At 49.9% G+C, this 14,887-nt stretch overlaps 1 protein-coding gene across 9 annotated transcripts in view; it reads left to right on the top strand.

The window, feature by feature from the left end:
• The window catches only part of CACNA1A (calcium voltage-gated channel subunit alpha1 A), a 300,854-nt gene that overhangs the window by 226,360 nt on the left and 59,607 nt on the right, over positions 1-14,887 (top strand). For all 9 annotated transcript variants that reach the window (XM_055371580.2, XM_055371577.1, XM_055371576.1 and 6 more), the window contains exons 23-24: positions 3,430-3,489; positions 4,603-4,709. In XM_055371580.2, the coding sequence (XP_055227555.1) occupies positions 3,430-3,489; positions 4,603-4,709 (167 nt within the window). The remainder of the gene's footprint in view (positions 1-3,429; positions 3,490-4,602; positions 4,710-14,887) is intronic.

Genomic DNA, 14,887 nt, shown 5'->3' with positions numbered 1-14,887 from the left:
CCCCATGCCACACCCCTCAACATGTTTCCTGAGTCACCTGGACAGTAATTTCTCCAGGAGGCCAGATGCAGTGGCTCACGCCTATAATCCCAGCACTTCGAGAGGCCAAGGTGGGAGCAATGCTTGAGGCCAGGAGTTCAAGACCAGCTTGGGCAACATAGTGAGACCCCCCCACCTCTACAAAAAAAAAAAAAATTTTTTTTTTAAATTAACCGAGCGTGGTGGTGCTCACCTGTGGTCCCAGCCACTTGGGAGGCTGAGGTGGGAGGATCACTTGGGTCTGGAAGGTCAAGGCTGTAGTGATCCGTGTTCATACCACTGCACTCCAACCTGGGTGACAGAGCGAGACCCTGTCTCAATAAATAAGAATTCCTCCAGGGTATAAACCAAAAGCGAAGTTTCTAGAGCATATAATTTGCAAGTGGTTGGCCTCAGTAAATGCAGCTTGAATGTTTATTGGACAATAAACACAGTGACCCTTTGGGAGGCCAAGGCGGGTGGATCACCTGAGGTCAGGAGTTTGAGACCAGCCTGGCCAACATGGTGAAACCCCGTCTCTACCAAAAATACAGAAATTATCTGGGCGTGGTAACACACACCTGTAATCCCAGCTACTCGGGAGGCTGAAGCACAAGAATCGCTTGAACCCAGGAGGTGGAGGTTGCAGTGAGCCAAGATGGCATCACTGCACTCCAGCCTTGGCGACAGAGCGAGACCCTGTCTCAAAAATATATATAAATAAATAAAAATAAACACAGTGGGCCGGGCACCGTGGCTCACACCTGTAATCCCAGCACTTTGGGAGGCCAAGGTGGGTAGATCACGTGAGGTCAGGAGTTCGAGACCAGACTGGCCAATATGGTAAAATAAAACCTGGACTCTACTAAAAATACAAAAATTAGCCGGGCGTGGTAGCATGCGCCTGTAATCCCAGATACTTGGAGGCTGAGGCAGAAGAATCGCTTGAACGCGGGAGGCAGAGGTTCCAGTGAGCCAAGATTGTGCCACTGCACTCCAGCCTGGGTGACAGAGCGAGACACCATCTCAAAAAAAAATTTAAAAATAAATGAACGCAGTGGCCCTTGCACCAGTAGCTCATGGGAACTCCTGTTCTTCCACATCCTTGTCAACACTTGGTACTGTCGACTGTTTCATTTGGCCGATCTGCTGGGTGTGGAGTGAGATCTTATTGGGGTTGTGCTTGGCATTTCCCTGTAATGAATGAGATCAAGCACTTTTTTGGATTAGACTGAGCCACAGGAAATAACATTTGCAAATAGATGAAAAAGATCTAAGTATTAGGAATACTTGAACCTAATTTATTGGTCTTTTGATTTCCTCTTGCACACCTTATTAAGAGCTCCAGAATTAGATTCACCTGACCCCCACAGCCTGCCCTTTCCCAGCTCCCTCTCTTCCTTCTTTCCTTCCATTCATTCCTTTAGTAAGTATTTGATAAGCAACTACTATGTGCCAGGTACTGAGCTAGCCAGGGCGGATTGACAGGGTATGAGATGGTCCCTGCACTCCCAGAGCCCACAAACCACCAAGCCTTTGACCAGGCTGTGCCCACTGCCTCGTGCACCTGAAATACTCTCCCACCACCATCCCCTCTGCCCACCCAGGTCTTTCAAGCCAATCCCCTTGCACCAGCCCCTCCCTCCAGGAAGTCACCTCAGCCTGACCCCAGGCACTCTGGTCTCTGATTCCTCTTCAAGCACCACATATAACAGGAATATAAGTTATAACCACACAGATCACAGAGCCCAGCTCCTCCAGGACCCAGTACAGCCCCAACTGTTTATGCATTCATTCAACAAACATTTCTTGAGCACCTACTGTATTCCTGACCGTGTATTATAAGCTGGAGACGCCATGGTGACAGACAGACATCCCTGTCCTTGTGGGGCTGACATTTGGGTGGGGGAGATGGACAATGAGATTATCAGTAACTACAACAAATGTTCAGGGAGTGATAAGTGGCCGAGGGTGTGGTGGGCAGAGGGAAAGAGAGACTTCGTAAAGAGGATCTCAAGCACCACGAGATGGAATTTAAACAGCCGGTCAGGGGAGTCCTCACTGGGAAAGTGTTATTTGAGCTAAGTCATAAAGGAGGAGAAAGAAGGAATCAAATGGGATGTGAGGAAAAGCATTCCAGAGAGACAGAACAGCCTGTGCAAAGGCCCTGAGGTGGAAGCATCTTGGGGAACAAAAGGAAGTGAGCAAGGGAGAGAATGAGAGGAAGTGAGGGCAGGGAGCTGAATGGTCAGATCGTGCAGGGGCTTGAGGGCCTCGGGGAGGACTTTGACTTTTATCCCTGAATGAGGTGGGAGCCACGGAGGATTGTAAGCAGAGAAAGGATGTGCCTGACTTCTTTGGTGTTCACAGCGCCCTCTGGTGGCCATGTTCAGTAATGTTCGGCCCTTGCAGCTTCCGGGTGGATCTGATTTTTTTTTTTTTTTTTTTTTTTTTTTTTAAGACAGTCTCTGTCTCCCAGGCTGGAGAGCAGTGGCACGATCTCGGCTCACTGCAACCTCCGCCTCCCACGTTCAAGTGACTGTCACGCCTTGGCCTCCCAAGTAGCTGGAATTACAGGCACACGCCACCATGCCCAGCTAATTTTTTATATTTTTAGTAGACACGGGGTTTTGCCATTTGGTTAGGCTGGTCTCGAACTCCTGACCTCAAGTGATCTGCCTGCCTCAGCCTCCCAAAGTGCTGGGATTACAGGCTTGAGCCACCGTGCCCAGCCGGTGTCCATCCCCTGTCTAGCACCAGCCAGACACTGTGCCAGTGCACCCTCATCTTCAGGCCTGGGTGACACCAGAGGTGTGCTATGGTGTGTCCTGGACAGGGGCTGGGCCAGAGGACATTGCTCATCCAGGCAGAAACATCAGGCCTGGGGAGGGGCACAGGAAGAATCAACCTACCCTGGCAGGGGCCTGGCCTTGAAGCAGGAAGAGATGCCGTGGCAGGAGGTTGGCCCCAGTGTTTAAAAAAACTACGTAGCAACTATTTCTCGCCCAGGATGCCCAGGAAAGCAAGGGTACTGGGGGATTAGATCCATCACCAAGAAGGATACAGTCAGCCCTGAACTTCTCTGGGGCCGCTTCTAATCCACTATAGGGCTTGGGGCAAATTTTAAAAGGTACCCTTCCCGTGGGTTAGCGAACTGGCCTAGTACAGTGATTTTTTTGTTAGGATTTGCTGCCATCTGCTGGACAATTTCATTCACAACATACAAATCTGCAGTATGAAAAGAGATGGGAGGGGCCCTTGTGCAGTGCACGCCCTGCGCAACTGTATATAGCAGCTGTGTTTCCTCTTCTGGGTGGAAACTCTGCGCCCCAGTAGGCGATCGTTAGTTTTACCGGGGCTCTGCTGGAACAGGCCAGTGATCCACTGCTCTCTTGCTTTTATCCCTTACAGGTGCTGCGATATTTTGACTACGTTTTTACAGGCGTCTTTACCTTTGAGATGGTGATCAAGGTGAGTGCAGATTATAAGTGAGAACACACGGTAATTTTTTTTTTTAAGCAAGTGCAGGGCTGGGCACAGTGGATCATGCCTGTAATCCCAGCACTTTGGGAGGCTGAGGCAGGCAGATCACTTGAGATCAGGAGTTTGAGGCCAGCCTGGCCAACATAGTGAAACCCCATCTCTACTAAAAATACAAAAATTAGCCGGGCATGGTGGCACATGCCTGTAATCCCAGCTACTCGGGAGGCTGAGGCAGGAGAATCGCTTGAACCCTAGGCTGCAATGAGCCGATGTGGAAGCTGCAGTGAGCCGAGATCGTGCCACTGCATTCCAGCCTGGGTGACACAGCGAGACTCTGTCAAAAAAAAAAAAAAAAAAAAAGAGCTGGGATTCCAGGAGATCCTGAGCCTCCAAGAATGCCCCCCTTGAGAGGACGAGTCTCCCAGAGGATTAGAAATGCCTGGTGTGTTTGAAGAGCAGCAAGGAAGCTGGTATGGCTGGGCGGAGTGAGAGAACAGTGGGGAAACGAAGGACAGAGAGATGAGTGGGGAGGTGAGGGGGCACCTTGTGCCGGGGATCACAGAGAGGGCTCTTCGGCTCTTACTTTGAGTGAGGTGAGGGCCATAGAGGGTTCTGAGCAGAGGAGGGACTTGATCCTGGTGTTCACAGGTGCCCTTTGGCATCTGTGGGAAGCCAGAGGACCTGTGAGCAGGTGATCACACTGGTCCCCATGGGCGATGACGGGGACAGGATCAGGCTGGTGACCAAAGAAGAGGTGAGAAGTGGACAGATTCTTGGAAGGTTCTGGAAATAGAGCCAGTGAGTTTTGTTGATAGAGCCACCAATGAGGGATTTGGGACAAAGAGGCATCAAAGAGGATCCCAAAGTTTGGATCTAAGAGCCGGCAAGCCAGAGCTGGCTTCCATCATGCAAAGGGGGGCCGCCTCGTGGGGCAGGGGCTCCCCACTCCTCCCTGGAGTCCTCTGGCCACTGCCCATCCCTGCAAGATGAGGTGGCCTCATTGGCTTCCCTGCCTCTCCCCGAGAGGCTAGAGAGTGGGTGGCAGCACCCCAGGGTGGGGATCAGGTGGGGGTTCTGAGCACCCTCTCTTCTCCCCCACAGATGATTGACCTGGGGCTCGTCCTGCATCAGGGTGCCTACTTCCGTGACCTCTGGAATATTCTCGACTTCATAGTGGTCAGTGGGGCCCTGGTAGCCTTTGCCTTCACGTAAGTCTCCTCGCAAGGGCTCCTCTTGCCTCTTTTCCCCCAACCCCCAGCCTGGGCCACACATCGGATTACAGGACATGTTTTCAGGGTCTAGGGATGGGGTGTGTGGGCTCCGGGGACGTGGGAGATATCAGCATGCCACCAGGAAGAGCTTCGACTGGCTTTTTGCATGATGTCCATGGAGGAAGAAGGAGAAGGGACCTCCCTCCTGCCAACCTTCTACCTCCTCACACAGCAATGGGCCTCAGCCACACCACTGGCCCCTTGCTGTGCAGCTTCCTGTAGACTAGCCTCGCCGGAACATCTCATCCCCCTACTACTCCACAAGCGCCGCCCAAACCGCTGTCTCTTTGGAAAGTCCCTAAAGAGACAATCAGGAAATGAATGTGCATGAGAATTCTGACCCCCTCCCTATGCCTGAAGGCCCCGTAGTTGTAGACCTGGTGACTCCCTTTGTGTGTCTTTCACTTCTCCTGGCAGTCCTAGGATTCTCTGCCCTCTGAAAGGCCATGTGTCATCATGCAGCTCCAAGATGGCGCCCCAGTTGTAGGCAGCCATTTCAGGATGGCACCCAAGCTCTTAGTAGTCATCCCAAGATGGCATCCAAGTTCTGGGTGGCCATTCCAAGATGGCCCCTGAGTTCTGAGCTATCATTCCAAGATGGCCTCTGAATTTGGGGTGGTCATTCTTAGATGGTCCCTGAGTTCCAAGGTGACCTTCAAGTTCTGGGTAGCCATTCCAGGATGGTCCCCAAGCTCCGGGTGGCTATTCCAAGATGGCCCCAAGTTCTAGGCAGCCATTGCAAGATGGCCCTTGAGTTCCAGGGCGGCCCCCAAGTTCTGGGCAACCATTCCAAGGTGGCATCCAAGTTCTGGGTGGCTATTCCAAGATGGCCTCTGATTTCTGGGCTACCATGCTAAGATGGCCTCTGGATTCTTGGTGGCCATTCTTACATGGTCCCTGAGTTCCAAGGTGGCCTTCAAATTCTGGGTAGCCATTCCAAGATGGTCCCCAAGTCTTGGATGGCTACTCGAAGGTGACCCCCAAGTTCTGGGCAGCCATCTCAAGGTGGCACCCTAGTTCTGGGTAACCATTCCAAAATGGCACCCAAGTTCTAGGGCAACCATTTCAAAATGGCCCCCAAGTTCTGGGTGACTATTTCAAGATGGTACCCAAGAGGTGAGTGGCCATTAGCCCTTAGGGCCCTGATTAGCAGACTTAGCACTACATTCCTGAAGTTGTAGACATTTGGAGCAGGATGAAAAATATCTAATCAGTCTTTATTCAAGAAACAAATCTTGGGGACCCTGGCTGTGCCCATCATGGTGAATCATTCCCTGACAGGTTTTGAAAGGATCTTGACACATTCACTCCCATAGTGAGAAAATCAGGGGCTTCCTCCTGTGCCTCTGCCTCTAGGCTCCCTCCTCAGCCAATCTGGAGGGGCCCTTGAATGGTCTCCCTCACCAAACAATGAGGACTTGGTTTGTCAGGAGGGCCAAAATAGTGGCCCATTTCCAGTTGAAGGGCTATAAAGTAGGCCACACTTAGATTCTTCTCTGGGAACACAATGAGGTCAAGTTGTGTTAGAACAAGAAATCTCCAGAGTTTCTGGATGCCTCAGAGCTGGAGATGTATCATGAAGGTTGGGAGGCTGATTATACTTCTTTCTCTTTCTCCTTCACTCCTTCCTCCTCTTTCTCCTCTCTTTTTGTTCGTTTACTCTTTTCTTTTTCTCTTCTCCTCTCCCTCCCCACATCCTTCCCTCTCCTCAAAGCTTTTCAGTGTCTATTTGACTACTAGAGCAATGCACGGTGGCTTACACCTGCAATCCCAGCACTTTGGGAGGCTGAGACAGGCAGATTGCTTGAGCCCAGGAGGCCAAGACCAGCCTGGGTAACATAGGGAGACCCCATCTCTAAAAAAAAAAAACAATTAGCCAGGCATGGTAGTATGCCTGCAGTAGCAGCTACACGGGAGGCTGAGGTGGGAGAATTCCTTGAGCCCAGGAGGTTCAAGGCTGCAGTGAGCCGAAATCGCACCACTGCACCCCAGTCTGGGGAACACAGGAAGAACTTGTCTCAAAAAAATAAAAAGTTTAAAAAATTAAAAATCAATGAATTTGCTATTTAGAATATTACGCTTTATATGGTTACTGAATAATTTTAATAGTGATGAGTACAAAAAAACAGGTTTAGCAAGCTGTTCTGTAGGTTAAAAAGTAAATAAATAAATAATTAATTAAACAAAATACAGTGCACATCAAATTAGGGGACAAAGATTGTGACAAATAAGACAAGGAGTCCATGTCTTTAAAATATGAAAAGCAGTTACAAATCAATAAGAAACACTACTTCTCAATGGATAAATGGGCAAAGGACGTAAACAGAAATCTGATAGAATGCTGGCAACTAGTAAAAATGGAGGTAAACCAACCCTTGGAATTCAGAGAAATGTAAAATAAAAATGAGATACAATTCATTCCCTATCAAGTTAGCACTGTTCCCGCCGCACCCCCCCCCCCACACACAAAAAAAATGATTTTTTTAGCTAATAAACAGCATATGTAAGAATGTGTTATAATAGGCTGGGCACAGTGGCTCACGCCTGTAACCCTAGCATTTTGGGAGGCCAAGGGAGGGGGATCACCTGAGGTCAGCAGTTCGAGACCAGCCTGGCCGACATGACGAAACCCTGTCTCTACTAAAAATACAAAAATTAGCCAGGCCTGGTGGCGGATGCCTGTAATCCCAGCTACTCAGGTGGGTAAGGCAGGAGAATTGCTTGGACCCAGGAGATGGAGACTGCAGTGAGCCGAGATCATGCCACTGCACTCCAGCCTGGGTGAGAAAGCAAGATTTTGTCTCAAAAATAAAAAAAGGAATGTATTATAATAAAATATACTTTTCTCCCCCTCTATCACCTATTTAAGCAGGTCCTTCAAGGTGTCAGGTAGGCATCATGCTATGAGAAAATTTAAATCCTGAAAAGCCAGAATGTTTTACCACCCTCAGCCTGGAATGAATCCTTCTCCTATGGAAATAACCTAAGGGTTTCTCCACCCCTCTCTGCCTCTCACCCCCTTCCCTCCCTCTCCCCTCCTTTTCTTTCTCCCTCTTTCTCTTCCTCCTTTCCCCTCTCTTCCCTCTCTCTTCTTCCCTCTCTCTGTCTCTTTCTGTTCGTCTCTCTCCTTTTTCCCTCTGCTTTCTTTCTCCTTTTACCCCCTCTCAGTTTCTATCTTTTTATTTTCCTCTTTCTCTCTCTCTCTCTCTTCCTCTCTTTCTCTCTCACTCCCTGCACTGTTGATGACCTATGTCCTTGGGTGATGTGGGCCTCCCCTGGACCATGTAGCTTGGAGAAAGCTGACCCTCTGTCATCGGTCTGGCAACAGGGACTTGGCCCCCTTCCCCTGCATTCTGATGAGGAATGGTATTCAGACAAAGGCAGATCCCAGGACACAGGAGGACATGCTCAGGCAGGGACCCCCGCCCCTTTCCTCTGGGGCAGGGTCTGCTCAGCAGCCTCCAAGATTCCTAGGGCTCAAGAGGTGGCAGGCAGCTCAGGGCACTAGGGCAGGCAGTGGGGTGAATATGTCAGTCATATCCACCTGTCCACACACAATGCTTACCTTGGCCACCTGTGCCCAGGGGAATGGGTTTTATCCTGTGAATCCTCCCAGTGACCACCACTGAGTGTGGCACAGATAAATGGTACCAAGCCCAAGCTGTTCAGGTCTCCAATGTCACTTTCCTCTCAGACCTCTGTTGTAGCTGACATACTGTAATGCTGAGGAGGGCCAGGCACAGTGGCTCATGCCTGTAATCCTAGCACTTTGGGAGGCCAAGGCAGATGGATCACCTGGGGTCAGGAGTTCAAGACCAGCCTGGGCAACATGGTGAAACCCCAGGCAACATGGTAAAACCCCGTCTCTACTAAAAATACAAATATTAGCCAAGCGTGATAGCAGGCGCCTGTAATCTCAGCTACTCGGGAGGCTGAGGCAGAAGAATTGCTTGAACCTGGGAAGTGGAGGTTGCAGTGAGCCAAGATTGCACCACTGCACTCCAGCCTGGGCAACGGAGCAAGACTCTGTCTCAAAAAAAAAAAAAAAATGCTGAGGAGGTGACTGTCCCACCTGCATCCTCCAAGTTGACCATCACAATTTAGGGAGGGGAATGACTTACAAAGGACCCAGGAGCAAGCCTTTCAATTGTTGAGCTTTTGCCATTATGGGCCATCATTTACAACATGCTGTTTCTAGGTTCTCTGGAGGTACAATTAGCCTCCTCTTTTAAACAAAGCTAATCTGCAAAAGCGAACCAAAAATTCTTTTCCACCAGAGATCAGTTAGCAGAATGAGCTGGGTGCAATGGCTCACACCTGTAATCCCAGCACTTAGGGAGGCCGAGGCAGGTGGGTCACTTGAGGTCAGGGGTCCAAGACCAGCATGGCCAACATGGTGAAACCCCATCTCTACTAAAAATACAAAAACTAGCTGGGTGTGGTGGGGAGGGCCTGTAGTCCCAGCTACTTGGGAGGGTGAAGCAGGAGAATTGCTTGAACCCAGGAGGTGAAGGTTGCAGTGAGCCAAGATTGTGCCACTGCACTCCAGCCTGGGTGACAGAGCAAGACTCCATCTCAAAAAAAAAAAAAAAAAAAAAAAAAAAAAAACAGCAGAATGATTCTTTTGGGGAGTTGATTTTTTTTTTAATTTCTGAGTTTTCTTTTTAAATATCAAGTTATACAAGGGCGTTCAAAATTGGCCTACAACTCACAGGAATTTGGCAGCCTCTTTGCAGAGTCAAGCTTTTACATTGTTCTCATGAAATTGGTACAGGCATAAAGCCACCCTTCACTCTTGAAAATCCATTTTGAATGTTGTTGTTGTTTTAATTCTTATGCAAGAAAAGGATCTGGATAGGGATTTCAGGCCATCCTGTCAACCCTGGCAGGCTTGTAGATCATGCAGGAACTGGGAGGTGTGAGATTTTGCCAGTGGGATCCTGGCAAGTGCCTGGGACTCTCCCAGGGTTTTGGAAGAGCCGACGGACATGAGTCCAACAGGGAGCATCTTTATATCATGGCCGAAGGGATGAGAGAGGAGACCCTCAAACCTCACCCCTACCACACCCTCCCCACCCCACTGTCAAGAGTCCATCTGGTGCTGCCGTTCCTCCCCCAGGGCAGGGCTGCAGGCCCAGCACAGCTGGCCAGGTGCCTTGATCAAGCCATTCCTGCACACCTAAGAGCCAAACTGCTAGAAAACCAGAATAGGAGCTACTGCTTTTTTCCCTAAAAAGTTTTGGAATCTTCTCCCCGTTACAGGTTTCTGGCCTCTTTTGCCTGAGAAGGTCTCTCACCCTATGAGGACTTTGCTTATTGTCTTTCCTTGTTATCAGATAGTTGGCACATTGGAAGGAGCATGGATGCTCTGAGGTTCTCAGCCTGAGCGCTGAACTCTCCACCCGCCCCCCTCCCCCAAACTTAGGGTCCTCTGCTTATTTCCTTTCTGGTCTTTTAACTTGCTTTGTCTGTCCTTCTGTGCATATCCCCTCATAGACAAGGCTGAGAGCCCCACAAGTATTAGATTGACCTTATTGTTTTAAGAAATTGTCCCTCCAGGTCTGTTTGATTTCTCTCTAGATGTGCAAGTCCTTTAGCCTCTCTGTGCCTCAGTTTTTCCCACCTAGATGAGGAAACTGCGGCCCAGAGGGACTGTGGAGGGAAGTAAGTCCGACAAGATCACTGAGGTTGGGTTCAGCTGTCAGATGCTGCCCATCTCCCAGCCCTGAATACGGAGGCTCACAGTGAGCAGAATGATACTCAGCAGCCCGGCCAGCCTGGGTTCTTTGAGGCCTGGCAGGGCTGCGAGACCCAGGGGAAGGGAATAGGGGAAGGGAGCATAAGGTTATTCCCTTCCTTGTTGAAAGGAACCTTGCCGTTCTGGCCTGTTGGGGTCAAAGCAAGGATTCTTCCCCCAGTGCTGTGATTGTGGCCTCGTCTCCGATATGGGAGAAAACTATCCCTGTGGTCCCACCAAGGGATGTATTGAAGCTCTTCTGAAGATGTCCACCCCTCCTGCACCTCACCCAAATATCTGTGTGTGTGTGTGTCCTGCTCAATTCACTGACTGTGTCCCTTGTATCCATGCGTCCACCATAAACACCCCATTTCATGAGCCATCACACGTGGTATCACGCTCTGTGCCCATGCATCGGGGCAGCCAACTGACATTTCTCAGCAGCTGGCAGATCATGATCCTGCCCTCACTGCCAAGAGTCCATCTGGCGCGGCTGTTCTTCCCCCAAAGGCAGGACCACAGCTGGCAGAGCGCCTTGATCAAGCTGCTCCTGCATACCCAGGAGCCAAACTGTCAGGAAGCCAAAGATGGAGCCCTCAGGCTGCTATCTCTTGATCCTCATCTTCAAAACAGCCCCCACCCCAAAGGCATTATTTTTCTTGTGTATGATGAAATGGAAAGAAGATTAGAGTGCGAGATACCCACACCTGGGTTTGAATCTTAGTCTGTCTTCCCAGCTGTGTGCCTGCCCTTGGGCAGGTCACTCTTTTTCTCTAGGCCTCAGCTTCCTCATCTGGAAAATGGGCATAATGGTGCTGTCTTCCCATAGGCAAATGCAGTGATGTCCAGAAGACTCCCATATTAAACCTAAAGTCAGCAGATTAGGCAAAAATCACTGTCATTGAAAACTCCCTCAGTCATCCGTAAAGAAGCTGGGTGTGGTGGCTCTCACCTGTAGTCCCAGCTACTCGGGAGGCTGAGGTGGGAGAATCACTTGAGCCAGGGAGTTCAAGGCTGCGGTAAGCTATGATTGTGCTACTGCACTCCAGCCTGGGCGACAGAGCAAGACCATGTCTCTAAAAATATAAAATAAGGCCGGGTGCGGTGGCTCACGCCTGTAATCCCAGCACTTTGGAAGGCTGAGGCAGCCTGGCAACAGAGTGAGAATCCATCAAAAAAAAAAAAAAAAAAAAGTAGAATCTATATGATTCTACGTATGCAATAATTCCTAGATACATTGAATTTGAGAACCCCAAGTCAGACTACAGGAAAAGGAGATGAGGGGGTGTGGAGGAGAATCCACTTAGAATATTTGTAGACATTTAAACCATTCTGTGTTTTAAAAAATATCACAGCCGGGTGCGGTGGCTCACACCTGTAATCCTAGCACTTTGGGAGGCCAAGGTGGGCGGATCACGAGGTCAAGAGATGGAGACCATCCTGGCTAACACGGTGAAACCCCATCTCTACTAAAAATGCAAAAAAAAATTAGCTGGGCGTGGTGGTGGGCGCCTGTAGTCCCAGCACTCGGGAGGCTGAGGAAGGAGAATGGCATGAACCTGGGAGGCGGAGCTTGCAGTGAGCCGAGATCTTGCCACTGCACTCCAGCCTGGGCGACAGAGCGAGACTCCGTTTCAAAAAAAAAAAAAAAATCACTAACTTCCAAAGGGGTCATGGATGGAAAATTCCATAGAGTCTGCTTGGCGACAGGGTTTCCGCCATTCTGATGGTGGTCAAGTCTTTCTAACCTGGATCTCCAGTCATTGTTGAAGGCTCCTAATGAGCCCCAAGCCTGATTCCAATGAATCATGAGACGACCAGCTGCTAGGTGCTGATAGCTTTCCCCAGGCCCGCATTTGCTCAGAGGGCTTCAGAGTTGCTTCTAATTCCATCCCAAGTCAGAACTCTTTGCTGACCCCTCCTTCATAAAGAGCAAAGCCAAGGCCATAGCTTTTGCTTATCAAACATCAGAATTCCACAGACCTGAGTTGGTTGGTTGTTTGTTTTAAGAGACACAGTCTTGCCCAGGATGCAGTGGCTCACACTTGTAATCCCAGCACCCTGGGAGGCCTAGGCAGGAGGATCACTTGAGCCCAGGAGTTTGAGACCAGCCTGAGCAACATAACGAGACCCCCGTCTCTACAAAAAATGGAAAAATTTGCCTGTATTTCCAGCTACTTGGGAGGCTAAGGTGGGAGAATCACCTGAGCCCTAGAGGTTGAGGCTACAGTGAGCCAAGATCCCGCTACTGCACTCCAGCCTGGGCAACAGAGGGAGACCCTGCCTCAAAAAAAAAGGAGAGAAGGAGAGAGACAGGGTCTCCCTATGTTGTCCAGGCTGGTCTCGAACTTCTGGCCTCAAGCAATCTTCCCAACTCGTCCTCCCAAGGTGCTGGGATTATAGCTGTGAGCCACGGCACCCAGTCTGGGCCTGTTTTGCAGATGAGGATAACGAGAGGCAGAGTCAGGATTCAAACCCAGGTCCCCTCAACTTCAAAGCTCACAACCTTTTAGACATTCTAAAACCTTGCAGCTCCACAACGCCTGGAGAAGAGGGGTTTCTCCGGCTCTTGGCAGTGACTTTCTGTGGTGAATTCACCTTTGGTAACTGACAGCTTTGCAGCTGTCCTGCTACCTGGAAATTTGGCTTTCTTAGTGCTTTCTTGGGCAGTGCCAGGTGCCTGCCAAGGGCAGGGGACTGAATGGAGGTGGGGGCGGCTTCCAGATGGAAGGATGGACATCAGCCAGCGCCATGAGCCTGAGGCTCCCCCAACTGCTGCCCGGGCGGGACTCGGGGGTGCTCAGGGGTGCGTGTGTGTACGTGCGTGTTCTGTGTTCTTTTTTCTGAGGCCACTTACGATCTGTCTCTCCCTCCGATGCCACATCACCAGGAGCAGTACACGGTAAAGTCTCTCTCTCTCTCTCTCTCTCTCTCTCTCTCTCTCTCTCTCTCTCTCTCTCTCTCTCTCTCTCATATTCTGTCTCTCGTGATCTGTCCCCTGGTGCAGCCTCGTTAGTTCTGGGCCTGTTTCTGTGGCCTTGTGTTCTTGCCGCCGCTGTCCTGTCGCTTCAAATGACCAGAACTCACTGCCTGCGAAGGAGGCATCCCAAAGGTTCTTGCCAATGCCTCTGCCCATGCCCCACCAGTTATTGCAGAGAACAGAAGGGGCAGAGGTTCAGTTTCAATAGGCAAGCTGGGTGGAGCGGTTATCAGAAGCAATGAAAGTGGGCCAGACACGGTGGCTCACGCCTCTAATCCCAGCATTTTGGGAGGCCGAGGCGGGTAGATCACTTGAGGTCAGGAGTTTCAGACCAGCCTGGTCAACATGGTGAAACCCCATCTCTACTAAAAATACAAAAAATTATCTGGGCATGGTGGTGCACACCTGTAATCCCAGCTACATAGGAAGCTGAGGCAGGAGAATCACTTAAACCTGGGAGGCGGAGGTTGCAGTGAGCTGAGATTGCACCACTGCACTCCACCCTGGGTGACAGAGTGAGACTCTGTCTCAAAAAAATATATAAAATAAATTAAACAATAAAAAAATAAAATGGCCATGGAATCGTTTTCAGATGAGGAGATGCAGAACGCCCATGGAGACATGCTCCCAATTGTCACTTGTTTGGGACATCAAGATTTTAGCCAGTTCCATGTGCAACCTGGATGTACAGTTCCTTGACATTTTTTTTCTATCAACATGTATTCTGAAGTTCAATTTCAAAAGGAAACTTTAGCCAGGTGCAGTGGTGCATGCCTGCAGTCCCAGCCATTTGGGAGGCTGAGACTGAAGGATCACTTGAGCCCAGGAGTTGGAGGCTGCGGTGAGCTATGATCGTGCCACTGCACTCCACCCTGAGACTCCATCTCTTTAATTTAAAAAAAAAAAAAAAAGGAAACTATATTATCCACTTACAACCAGCATTGCTAACCTAAGATAAATCTGCAACTGCAAAAGTAAATGTAGGCCAGACGTGGTGGCTCACACCTATAATCCCAGCACTTTGGGAGGCCGAGGCAGGCGGATCACTTGAGGTCGGGAGTTCGAGACCAGCCTGACCAACATGGAGAAACCCCGTCTCTACTAAAAATACAAAATTAGCCGGACGTGATGGCACATGCCTGTAATCCCAGCTACTCGGGAGGCTGAGGCAAAAGAATCGCTTGAACCCGGGAGGCAGAGGCTGCTGTGAGCTGAGATCACGCCATTCACTCCAGCCTGGGCAACAAGAGAGAAATGCCATCTCAAAAAAAAAAAAAAAAAGTAAATCTAACAGAAATCAGACAATGTTGTTGCCTTCAAGCTGGGCTCTTTGTTAAAAGGAAAATTACTAAGTGTTAGGGAGGTGTTAAAGGCCTATTAGCATCTACCTGAGGCTTC

Source organism: Gorilla gorilla, chromosome 20 (assembly GCF_029281585.2).
Source record: "Gorilla gorilla gorilla isolate KB3781 chromosome 20, NHGRI_mGorGor1-v2.1_pri, whole genome shotgun sequence".
Classification (NCBI taxonomy): domain Eukaryota; kingdom Metazoa; phylum Chordata; class Mammalia; order Primates; family Hominidae; genus Gorilla; species Gorilla gorilla.
The sequence above is the reverse complement of the archived record's forward strand: the minus strand, read 5'-3'. Positions and strand labels throughout refer to the sequence as shown.